Genomic DNA, 13,086 nt, shown 5'->3' on the forward strand with positions numbered 1-13,086 from the left:
AAAAATAAAAAAAAACACTGCTGCTCGTCCATACCAATGCTCGAAAAACACTCGTTAGATTTTTTTATTTTTTGGTTGTTAGACAAGAAGATGGATACACTATTCATCCGTCTGTTACAATTGTAGCTTAGTTTAGCATAAAGCATTGAACCGGGGGACACGACCAGCCTGGCTTTTAAGCTAAAAACCTACCTAACAGCTCCTCTGAAGCTCTCTGACAAACACACTACATCTAGTTGGTCTTATCTGTACAAACAGTGGCATGCACAGACATTTTGGGGGGCAGGTGCTCATTGCAAAAAAAAGGGCACAATATATTCTATCTATGAATGACCAAATCATTTTAAGGGTTCTTGTACAAAATCCCCCCCTGGCCTAATGACTTTTAATACCCGGCCACACATAGTGTTTCTCAAAGGAATTTGGGAGACTGTGTTTGGGACCCTGGATCTTCTAGGGGGGTCATTGCTCCCCGGAAGAAAAATTTTAACCTTTTAAAGTAATATTCATCAATCAGGTGCACTTTGAGAAGAAAGCTAAGGCTAAATCACCTGTGTCAATGTGGGCTATTACTATTTTCTGGAATAATTTGGAGACACAGAATTACCAAAAAGCAGAAAGAAAAAATGTACATGTTTGAAAAAAAAACAGTCAGTTTCGGATTTTTTAAAATAATCCCTCATCCCGAATTCTCTCTTTGAAATCTTCGTTAGGCCCCTGATCTCCGTACTAATAATATCCTATTAAGGTAAATACAAGATTACTGCAAGTCTTGTAACGTAGAAATAACTTATGGTCGGGACAAAATAATATAATTAGCTTATATAGCTTCATGACTGATTTAGTACCACCAACTCACTTTGCGTAGTTAAAATAAAATGTGTGGACAGCTTTTAAGATATTTCAATAACATTTGAGGAACAGTTCAACATTAAAATCTGAGCTAGTGGATGCTTTCATCCAGGAGAGCAGAGAGCTGCTCCCCTGGGCTGCCTGCTGTAGCTCCCTTTCTTTTGCCTTTTTAACCTCTCCTTTCTAGGCATTATACTGCAATTTGTAAATAAAAAGAGACCAACCATTTAAAATAAGACTGCTTGGTTACATTACAACCAGGCACAAGGATACTTTTTCTGCAGGCAATTGGGAATTGCCTGTTTGTCATTTAGCAAATAAATTACTGCATGTGTTAATTATATAGCCTAAGTAAACCTAAACAACACTAAATATTCAGCATACTGATAGATTCACATGCTGTACCAATGACAAACTCCGCCGACATTAGTTGTGTTCATCACGTCATATCTATTTTTTTTTTGGGCTAGCTTGTTAAGCAGGACAGTCGGCTAATTTATGCTCAGCTGTGTGGCGCTGCATGATAGAGGCTACTTTATAACAGAGACAAATAAATGCAAGTTATAGCTTGGCAACTGAGGCTTAGGGGGCAAACAATACACTCTTGACTCCATTCAATGTATGCGTTACCTCGCTGGTGGGGCAGGGCAGGCTGGGGAGTAGGTGTGTGTGTGTGCAGCAGCTGTACACTGCTGCGGCAACGCGCCATTTTTTTATTTTTTTTCAAAAGGTCACTTGATTGGGCCAGGGGAAAAGGGCAGGTGCTTCAGCACCACTTCAGGTCTACCTGTGCACGCCACTGTGTACAAAGGTCAAGTTTAAGGTAGATATTGACCTTGTACAGAACTATTTCTTTACTGAGAGCAATAACTTGCTGGAGTCTGCCCTTTGCCTGGCATGCTGTTTTTCTTTACTGCCAGTGTGTGCGCTAAGCTAAATCAAGCTAACTGGCTGGCGACTAACAATTACTTAATGTACAAATTGATGTGGTGCCAATCTTGTCATCGAACTCTTGGCTACAAAGCGGATTAGCTTGTCTCCCAAAATGTCAACCTACCCAGTCGTTCAAGATTTTAAACTGGTTTGAACCCTTTAAGTTGTAGATATGTTGCTACTTGCATTGACGGAAATCCTCATAGACATCCAAGACTTTCCCAGGGCTCAATGTTCCCAGGTTTATATTGCACCAAATGGGACACAATTAATCCCACAGCCTTATGTTCCTGAAATTGGCGATTAGGTTTAGGCATCACAGCTGGGTGGTAACTAAGGGGACAGGGAGAGGTTAGAATAGGAGGGTTAGGGGTCTGGGAACATTGATACGCTCCCGACTTGCCTGCATCCACTACAAATACCAATTTGTTTTGACAAATACAGAACCATATTTTATATTAGGCCTACTGACATTTTCAGGGATCCAGCCAATATACAGAAAAGCGGAGGGAATCGTGTGGTTCCCAGGCTTTTGGTAGTTGCAGAGTAGTATAGCCTAATTCTTTTAGGTCAGACTTTTGACACTAGGCCTACTGTACTATGATGGGGGTAAAACAAGGTTTACCTTTGAAAATGCATATGTCTGGAGGAGCATATTTCTATTTGACTTGATGAACATTGAATCCCTGGGAAGATTGAACCTTTTTTTATGTTCCCAATGGTGCCATATAGAATTGGGGAACATTGAGCACTGGGAACATTGGACTGACTCAATTACACGAGCAGCTCCGTGCGCTGGTGTTGCTCAAGCTGGTATGTGGTTTGGTTTAAATTTTAACAATTGCCACAACTGGCACAGCTTTGAGCTAACATGCCCACGATGACTTTGATAACTTGATGAGCAGGTATAATGTTCACCGTGTTCACTGTCTTTGTTTAGCTTGTTAGCATGCTAACATTTTCTTATTATCACTAAACACAAAGTACAGCCGAGGTATTTGGAACATCACGGATTGGGATCACAAACTCGTACAATTCATGGCAGTTCAACCAATAGTTGTGAGAATTCAGCCTGGACCAAAGTGGCTGGCTGGTCAACAAACTGACCCACTCTACCATCTGTCAAACCCATGGGTTGAACCATGTTTCTTTATATGTCCATGGGGTTTAACCATGATGCTAGCATGGCTAAATGTATCACTGAATGCAGGATAAACATTAACATCAATGGCGTTGGTTACTTTGGGATCCAACAAAAACAGTGAAAGCTGATCCTCGACCTTGGAAAGAGCAGTTTACGAACAGTCTCAGAAAAGGTCCCTTTAGTAGCTGTTCTTGAGCTTTTGCAGGATTCATTTTCCACAGGCGATGCGGTTTGCTCAGTTGACAGGACTTCCCAAATATTTTGGGTTTAAAGATATATACAGTATATCTGCTCATATTCTTGTGCTGTTGCAACTCAGAGCTTTGTAGAAACAAACCACAGATTTAACCAACAGGTCAGCTGGTTGACCCTGACCTTTTTTGGAATAGGTTATAGTGCAAGAAAAAAAAGGCCAAACCGAATCACAGCAGACAGTTGGCCATATATTGTCCATGTACTTTTATTAGAGAAATAACGCAATAAAATAGTTAACAGTAAAAGAAGTCCAAGCACATTAAGTTTCATCCAGCGGGCACTTCCCTCACAACAACATCATGACTGCTTTGTCTTTATACATTTTACAGTTATTGTGTTATGGAGCAGAAATATATATATTTTTTTTTAAAGCTAGAACAAAACTAAAAATAAGCAGTCGGACAAAAATATATTAGATTTAGCGCAGGAATTGTTAAAACATTTTCCTGTTTGTTTATGTAAACAATTCAGCACTTTAGACGTGTCCCATAGTTTAGTGTATTGTCAAGGATTCACATAAACCTGTTTGGTTTTAATGTAAAGATTAAAAATTCCTAAATATATTAGTATTCCATGGCTTAAGACATCTAAATACAACACAAATAAAACACATTGGTCTGATAACTGAAGGCGAGCAAATGTTGTAATTGTTGCTCTCACTTGTTTTTGGCGGCGCTGCTATTTATTCAATAGTTGTTTCAATCCCTTCCAATGTCCAGCCTGGTCTGTTATAATTTCAAATGCACAATCCCTTGAAAGATAAAGTATTTAATAAAGTGTATGTACAAACCTTCATTTTAACAACATAATGTATGCAGAAGTTTCTGAGGAGGATAATATATTTATATAGGCTAGTATTTTTCTGCTGGAATGGGACAGAAAAAAAATTAAAACAGCTCCCAAAAAAAAGAAAAGTACTGTATATTGGGTGTGCTTGATTTATCTTTAACGAGAGCTTTACATGTGATATTTAAGCTTTGAAAAACACATTTGATCCCAGTTTTCCAATTATATGTTAGATTTTGCCTTTGGCTTATAGCAAAGGCTCATCCACAGAAATAAGCTACGTCCAACAACGCAGACAAAAGTAGCAGGATGTCATTTAATATTTCTATGGGTCGATTTCTGCCCTCGTGTTCATCATTTACAGCATTTTCTCTTCTCGACGTGCAGGACTCTGTTGCAGCGCGGGCAAGTGTGGTATGCGTCCTTGAACTTATTCATGAAGAAAGGAATCAGGCAGCAGCACAAGACCAACCTGCAACACATACACACCACACACACACGCACAAAGAGAGTGTTGGAGTAAGTGTCACGCAGCCAAATGTCATGTTTTACTTTGTACTGACACTTATGAATGTTTGGTTTGGATCATTTGTTTTTAGGGACTGTATGGAAATGATTTGTGTGTGGAGGGCAGCTGAATTTTATAGTCCTATATCAATTAATTTAAAAAATAAAAATAAAAGGAAACAACAGGATGAATGCTCACCTCAACAGTTATCCAAACTATCCTCCCTTTAGCAAAATTATTTAAAATTGAAATGTCCTTCCTAATGTCCGGCATTAGATAAAGACAGATGCATTTTTCTTGCAGCCAAAAATCTAATCACAATTTAATAAGCTGTAACAAGTTTAAATTTGCTATTTATTTTAGATGTACCACACTACTTACTGTATATTGGACACATTCATACAAAGCGCTTTACTGCACCCGGGGTCACTGTATGCCAAATTTAATCTGTTCATTTGATGGGTTTAAACTTAAAGATATAGTATATAACTTATATTGCCCCCGTGAGGAATCCTGAGTTATAACAACATCACTGTCGGCACATCTACATTAGGTAAGCCTTCAGTGAACGCGCATGGATTGTATACCTTCAGGTTTATCTTAGCAGTTGACATAAACAACTGAAACATTTCTATGGCGCTTTTTGGGATTTTTCTGAGCTCCTGCGCCAGTTTCGGGGGGGTGACACCAGTTTGTAAACACTGCCATATTGAGAAATAGAGTTTTGTGGAGTTGATAGAGTTAAAGGGATAGTTCAGTATTTTTGAAGTGGGGTTGTTGTATGGGGTACTTAGGCATAGTTAGTGTGTAACCTTATGGAGTTGACAATCAGTGCAGTCACTATAAGGAGTGTAGGGGAGATGTAGCTGTAGTAGTCAGCCTGTAGTGTTGCAGACAAGACCAGAAGTAGAAAAAATAATTCTCCACATATATAAATGCTTATTTAAAACATAAATATTCGTTCAATTCTATGCTACACTGAGTTTTTTGTTTTGTTTTCTTGTGTCTCTTGAATAATTCACAGTAGCTCTGAGTTGAGCAGCTGATTTGCGGAGTGATACAAAGAGATTTTTGATTTTAAGTTAGCATATATGTGTGGAGGAAATACGTTTTTCTTTTGGCCTTCTCTGCAACAGTACAACGCTGACTTCTGCTACAGCGACGTCTCCCCCAGCTCCTTAGTGACTGTACTGATCACCGTCTCCATAAGGTAACACACTAACTAAGTATAAGTACCACCCCATACAACCCCACTTTAAAAACACTGAAAAAAATAATACTATCCCTTTAATCAACTTTGTGTCAACTTGTTTGTTGATGGCTTGAATGTAACCAACACTCATTTATATGAAAAAGTTACACATTATAGCTTTATTAACAGTGTCAACTGTGGTAGGTCCTGCTTTCTAGAAATGTGGCATTGCCCTAGTCTGCACTGGCTTATATCTGCTCTTTATATGCATAATGCATGCACTGCACATGGAGTTAACAGTGATGAATGTTGTATAAGAACTATTTGCCCTGATGTCCCAGAAGGAGCTTAGTGGGGCCATGCCATAAGGCGGAGCGCCCTGAACTACACACTCACCCGAGGCAGATGAAGAGTAGGCACATGAGCCAGGCGTATCTCCCTGCTTTGTAGGTGACGTTGGTCATGACCTCCTGCTGGCAGGAGGAGCAGGTTGTCCTGCCGGGTGTATCCCCCAGCGACGTTTCGTAGCTCACAAACTTGTTCTTGCTAGCTCCACTGTCCAGGCCTGCCCCGCCCTTGCCACCACCACCACTCGAGAAATCTGTTGGAGGGAGAAGGAAAGAGAGGATGAGAAAGAAAACAGCAAAGTTAAAGAAGCTACGAGAAACTTTTATTTTTTGTTGATTCTAGTGGCACCTTTGGACAAAAGGGTGCATGTATTTAGGAAGCGAGTTCAAGAGAGACTGCAGAAGGTAATGTATTTACAGTATGTGACTATAAGATTCATAAAGTTAATGTGGTGATGGTGAACAAAGTAAAACTTTGATTTAGTACCATTCGGGAAACACAAGATGTTCCGGTCTTCCCATCCGTAAAGCATTTAGTATAAATTCCCGGTTGAAATTGGATCTGAGCAAAGGCATTAATATTAACTATAAAAATATAGCATCCTTTTCACTGATGGTTTGCAGTTACAGGTCATTTGTGATCATCAGAGGAAAAATTTGACTGTTTCATAAACATTTTAAAGTTCCTCGTAGGAGGTTTTTACTAGCCGTGTAGCCTACTAAAACCAATGTGAGCTAAGCTTTTTTCACACGTGTGTCCCGGTAGTGTGTGGCTTTACCTGGCGTGACATGAGTGGCATGCTGCTGATGTGGGTCGGTGAAGCTGAACGGGCTGTGGACTTTGTAAACCTTCACATCCGGCCCCTGGCCTTCCACTGGACCAGAGGGAGAGAGGGAAACAAGATGGAGTTAGATGAGCCAGTCTGATGATGTGTGAGCATACTGTAGTGGCTGTATCGAGGATTAGGTTTACCTGGTATGACGTAGGGAGGGGGTACTGTTCCATCTGTATTCATTGTGCTGCAAACAGAGAGAGAGAGAGAGAGCATGTTTTTTTTTACTATTTCTCTTCATTAACAGCAGGGGCGGATTTAGTCATTTCGGGGCCCTAAATCGTTTTAAAACTATTTCAAGACATTTATGGGGGCCCTTGAAAGCTTGGGGCCAGGGGCAATTGTCATTATACCTCAACATCCAAAAGTCCCCTCTGATTTCTAAACGATAAGCTTCTAGTCATCAACCATCACATAGACATCCTTTTTGTTGATATGACCATATTGTGACTTTTAAAAGTGGATAACATCCACAACTTTCTTTGAATGACATGAGAAAAGTCATAAAATAGATTGACAACATTTATATGGGAAGCAGTATGTTGGTTTTTTGCATTGTTAGTAACTTGACACAGGAGAGGAGACAGGGAGCACTCAGAGGCTGATATTATTACTTTGGATAAAATGATGCATTGTGGCATTAACACCATAAATATATTGAGTGGCTATTGGAAACAGGATTTTATTTGATTCTTAAAATTAAATACTCCTTGCTCAACAAAATACTGACACACTTTCACAGATCAACAGAACATTTGCAAATAAAATGGTAACTATTATCCAGCAGCCTATCAACGTAAGGCTTTTTCTGAAGACGCTACCACGCCTTGATTTAACAGTTACTGGAATAAAGTTAATGACATTTGTTCAGACTCTTTTTAATCTGTGCATATACATGTCTCTATGGTGGTTGCCTACTCTTTACACTGGCACGTAGAGCATCAATTTATGACACATCTTCGATATCAAATTACACCACAAGCCGACTAATATCAGCCATCAAGATAACATACTAGATCATCCAAAGAATGCAGCAAGACAGTCAGTCAGAAATATCCCATTCATATGAGAATAATGCATTGTAGTGAAATGTAAAGCACTTTAGTTCCACTCAATGATGTCTATACAATAGGTATACAATATCTGTGCATGTAAACAAGGGCCCTGATGGAGCATGTTTAGTCTAGTGTTTGTCTTGGCCTAACAGCTGCTCTGCTGCACTCGCTGTTGTCTGCCTGTGCCTTTAGTCACATTGAAAGACAAAAGTCTTAAGAGCAGTTTAATATAATGATCCTGTACTGGAAAAACCTGCCTGATACTAAGGTGCATATGACTGTCTACCTCTCGACATTTCTTTCATCTCCTTTTGTCTCCTTTGTCTCTCTCTTTTCATATGAACAAACACAAAAAACAATCTGTAGCTACCCCACACACACACACACACACACACACACACACACACACACACACGCACACATGTACACAGAGATAAACTTGATTGTCATGTATTCTAAACACTTTGGGCAACACACACACACTTTCCTCCAACCATTCAAAAACATTCCTCCCATCATTCATGAAAGCATGGACTTGGAGTTGATGACATACTTTGTCATTGTGTCACACACACACTGTTCCCATATACACCCATGTTTATGCAGGAATGTGACGGAACAACATGCTTCTCCTGTGTCACAGACTGAGGGAGGGGCACTAAAGACAAAACCGCTGCCTCACAATAATCTCTCTGAAATCTGTTGAGTGTGTGGAAAAAACCTGAAATGTACATGTATGATAAACAGTTTATACATAGAGGTGGATGGTAGCCTGGTCCAACCAGACCATTGTACTTAATTTCATTTGTACAGAAGGTCTGGAAGTGCTGTAATTGGCAAATGTTCACTCACTTGGAGGCGGGTGTCTGTTGAAGTTTAAAACTATTAGATCTGCCCAGTGCCATTCTGGATTAGCCAACCAATCACATCACGTTTGGTCAGACGTATGTCACGAGCCAGCTTCTGGCGGTACGTTTCAGTTGTACAGGGAAATAGGAAATTTCCGACTTCACTATATTGTAGTCTATGGATCTACCGGTACCTGGCAACGGTAACTTGCTAGAGCCTAACGTTTAGTTATTTGGATGAGAAAGGTTGTAGGCGTCCATACTTTCCCGAGCAGATGCACTGGAACACAGACAGGTCGGAACTCGGAACTATCAAGTCCGATATTTCCGAGTTCCGAGTATAAAGGAACGCAGCATTCAACTGAAACTGGAGCGCGACTTCGACGTCATCGTTCTCAGCCACTCGCTCTGATCGCTGATTGGACCGCCAAAAATGTAGACGAGCAGAATCCCACTAACACACCCCACCCCCAGACTGACTACTGAAGTGAAATGAAAATTGAGCGGAAGTAGGTAGGCGGGCGGAGCCAGGCTAGGTGGATGGCTGGGTGTAGGTAAACATTTTGTAACAGCCCCGAAAGCTGTCAAACACAAGGCCGGAAGGACGCAAATGTGCACTTAAATCTATTTACAAAATGCTGTATTTTCACTGCCAAAACATATTCAGTTAATTCTAGCTAGCCTGAATCTCAGCATAAAACAGACACATTTGTTCTGATACAAACCCCAATAGTAAAAGCCAATTGTCGGGGTTAGGAGCACTGATCTCTGACAAGTGGCTGAGTTGCTCCTTCACTGGGTGGCTGCGTTCTACTTCACCACAAACTTCTGGGACATTAATTGGTGTCGTGGGCGTGTTGGATTCAGGTTGAACAAGGAGTTATGCGAAGTCCTGTCAGAGTTGTTTCATGTTTTTCTATGGTTTGGGCGTATGAATGTTTGAGATGTTTTTCTGTCTCAAGTAATCATGATTGGTAAAGCAAACTGAATAGGGCGGGCATGGGGCGTTCAAGATCCCCTGAAGAGGGCCTTGAATATCCAACAACCAAGACAACACTTTTAGTGAAACCTTCTTTTTTTTAACTGAAGTGACAAAAAAAATGCTTTCAGGCATCAGAGGGGAGGTGAGGTTACTGAGTGGAGGCAGCCACTGGGTGCAGCTCCGGAAACATTCATCTTCTACATTGCAGAGATTCTTTAAAAAAAAAAAAAAGCAGGGGAAAGTTAAAGGCTCCTAATGAAACAACACTTCCTCTGTGAGAGAGGCAGTAGAGACAGAGGCACATGACCTCAGTTCAGAAGGCGTTTGCCTCCTCCACAGCTTCATAACTGAGGCAGGTGTCTGGGAGTGGACCCGTTGAGGAAAATATGGGTGCGACCGATCCAGGGAAACTGGCCCAGTTAGTGAGCCAGTTCTAATTAAGTCCTATAGTTAACTCTTCTCTTTCTGATGTTAAAAAAGCCCATTTTTTATTTGAATAGATTGATCCACTGGAGACACATCTGAGTCTAGGTGTGGTCCCTAATGTATGTTACAGCTGTGCCAGTAGAACCTGACTCTCTGTGAGAGAAAGGGAAAGGAATGCTCACTGTCTACATCCAGGATGCATTTCAATGATCAGCTGATAAAAGGAGGAGAGGGTCATTTAGGAGTGGGATGTGGGAGCTACTTAAGTTGACCACTTATCACAGTCAAAGAGAATTAAAGGTTGAGAATAAATTCAACATTTCATGGACACTTAAATGACGTCAACGTAACAGATGAAATTAAAGTGGTTCGAGCGTTAAATCAGATCTCAGTGTGTTTTTTTGTGTTGAGGATCATTTTGGACGATAATATTAAGAGGAGTTTGTTTTGCTGTATAAATAAAGTTGAATACAACTATTATTTCAATTATTACTATTATTATTATTAATTTGTACTTTAATATTCTTTTACCTTTGTATTAATTTTTTTTTTATGAGAGCCATCGACATAATGGTGCCTCAGCAACACTTTAAGAAAGATACAATTGTGTGTCATTGGTATTATGTGAAACTGGTCAGCGTCTTCTCTAAATCTGACAAACCAACATTCCATGAAAAGGTATTTAATCCTACTGCTTCTCATTGTCACGCCTGCTTTTCTGACTACTGATCCCATTATTGTAGAGCTGATACGGCCAGAACTACTGCAGAAAGCACTGTTACAAATAACTTGTTAACCTTAATCAAGGTAGCTAAGGAACACTATTGAAACTTCATATTGCATCAAAAAGTCTATTTTTGATACGTAATGTTGGCGATAATACAGTGTTACTGTCGGGAATGGCAAAAAATCAAGTGCATACAAACATGCAAACATACATTCTTACATACACACATACTCCTTATGCCCCAACAGATCCTAGTTCAGCTGAATGACACATTCACTTTAAACCTAGAAATACCAGAAAATCTACAACATGTCAATGAACAGGAGCTGCACTATTTTCACAGCGCCTTGTATCCTGGGCTACACCCATGGCTGTACGTAGGCTTTTAAAAGCCAGATATATGATAATAATAAAAACAAACAAACAAACCCAAAAGAGGTGGCAAACTACAGCCAAAATGACCAGAAATAGTCATAAAATATAAGTTTACTTCCTGTCTGAAATCTCCCTGAAGCCTGATGAGTTTAAGGATATACAAACTTGTTGATCATGTTCCCACTGATTTATGCCACAGCGAGTCCTTTGAGAAAAACTAATAAAAGACCTCTTGGATGGCACTATTTCTTCTTGTATCTCAACCACCAAATAACTAACCAGTCTGTTTGTCTGTCTTTTGTCATTCAACCCAAACAAAACTCTGTGCTATCTGTACAATCAAGTCCACCATTTTTTCTCTGACAGTCTTACCTTGACTGGTTGCTGCGGTCAGTGTGAGCAGAGATGTATGTAAGCTGCTACTGATGTAGAGTCCCAATAGCCGAGTGGTCCACCTGTTTCACCTGTACCTGTACACACCACTCCCCGGTCACGCCCATAGCCCGGCCCTCATCCACAAAGAGCTGAATATGCAGCGGGACTGAGTCATTCAGTGGTTTAGGTGTAGCTATTCAAAAGGCTGTACTGGTCTTTTTTAACTTGTTCTTTGTTTCATGGGAGTGTGTGTGTGTGTGTGCGTGTGTCACTCTTAAATGAGAATAACCTGTTTCTCTATTGCAGCTGTGTGTTCCTACAAGAGAATACATGTAGCCCAGGTGTTACCTGAGTGAGTTTGAGTGACATAATTTGTAGGGCTGTCAAGCGATTAAAAAAATTAATCTAATTAATTACAGGCTCTGTGATGATAAATTAATCGCATACTTTTATGACACTTTTTTTTTTTTTCGATATTTTTTTGGCATTTTTATGCTTTATTGATAGTGCAGAGAGACAGAGGTGAAATGGGGCAGAGAGGGGAGTGACATGCAGAGAACGACCGCGGGTGGGAATCGAACCCGGGTCTGCTGCTGGGCCCGGCCCGGGAGGGGGACGCCTTACCAACTGAGCTAAAGGCGCCCCCACTTTTATGACACTTTTATGCCTGTTTATAAACAGCTGTATAGCCTACTACAGTTTGTTTCTCTCTCTCTCTCTCTCTCTCGCTCTCCGTCTCTTGTAACTTCTGTCTCCTCCCCTCAGCCAGGTTTCTACATGAAATAAAATTAGGAACTAGCGCCAAATTTTCTAAAAAAAAAACAAGCAGACTAAATGAAGACTTTCCATCTCCCACAACTGAGCCGATTCATTCACCATCGTCGTACTCATAGGCAAAAATATTGACACACACACACACACACACACATACATACACACACACGGGGCGGGTGTCCGTTTATGCGGGAGACGAGACAGCTAGCAAACAAAATTGAGACACACGGAGGAAGATTGAGAGATACTGTTTTGAACCTACATTGTTGCACCTACTAAATCAATAATGCACAGACATCGCAGAGAATAAAGTAAGATGCCTTCCTACCTTCATGCGTATTTGCCCGAAGCATCCCATAAACCGTCCATAGAGCCCTCAGCCCCTTTCCCCTCCTTCTCTCTTTACTTTTCTCCCTTTTACCCGTGTGGGCCTAGTCTGCAATACAGGTGCAGCTGCGCACCACTTTTGCACTGGGTCAAAGGGCATTATAGAAGTGCGATTAATCTGCATTAATTTTTTAAATCGCGTTAATTTTTCTGTGATTAATTAATCAGCCCTAATAATTTGATATACACGTTACAAACACTTAACATTTTACTGTTTTCCATGAATTAAAAAAGTGTTACTCACAAAAATGTCGTTTGCCATGTGGAAATGGAAGAGCTGCTTATGA

General features: G+C 40.4%; 1 protein-coding gene across 1 annotated transcript; it reads right to left on the minus strand.

Moving 5' to 3' along the window:
* Positions 1-3,351: 3,351 nt before the first annotated feature.
* On the minus strand, positions 3,352-11,728 carry litafd (LITAF domain containing). Its single transcript, XM_080043246.1, has 5 exons — positions 11,636-11,728; positions 6,991-7,037; positions 6,797-6,892; positions 6,067-6,271; positions 3,352-4,442 (listed from the first exon to the last, which is right to left on the minus strand). Exons 2-5 carry the CDS (start codon positions 7,031-7,033, stop codon positions 4,325-4,327), a joined length of 462 nt encoding a protein of 153 aa, XP_079899372.1. The 5' UTR covers positions 7,034-7,037; positions 11,636-11,728; the 3' UTR covers positions 3,352-4,324.
* Between the last annotated feature and the right edge of the window lie 1,358 nt (positions 11,729-13,086).

Source organism: Ammodytes marinus, assembly GCF_949987685.1.
Source record: "Ammodytes marinus genome assembly, chromosome: 16".
Lineage (NCBI taxonomy): Eukaryota > Metazoa > Chordata > Actinopteri > Uranoscopiformes > Ammodytidae > Ammodytes > Ammodytes marinus.

Coding starts and splice junctions, on each gene's coding strand:
- litafd (XM_080043246.1), bottom strand. CDS start 7,033: ATGAATACAGATGGAACAGTACCCCCTCCCTACGTCATACCAG. Junction 6,893..6,990: donor CCCTCCCTACGTCATACCAG/GTAAACCTAATC, acceptor CCTCTGGTCCAG/TGGAAGGCCAGGGGCCGGAT. Junction 4,443..6,066: donor CTACTCTTCATCTGCCTCGG/GTGAGTGTGTAG, acceptor TATGTGTTGCAG/GTTGGTCTTGTGCTGCTGCC.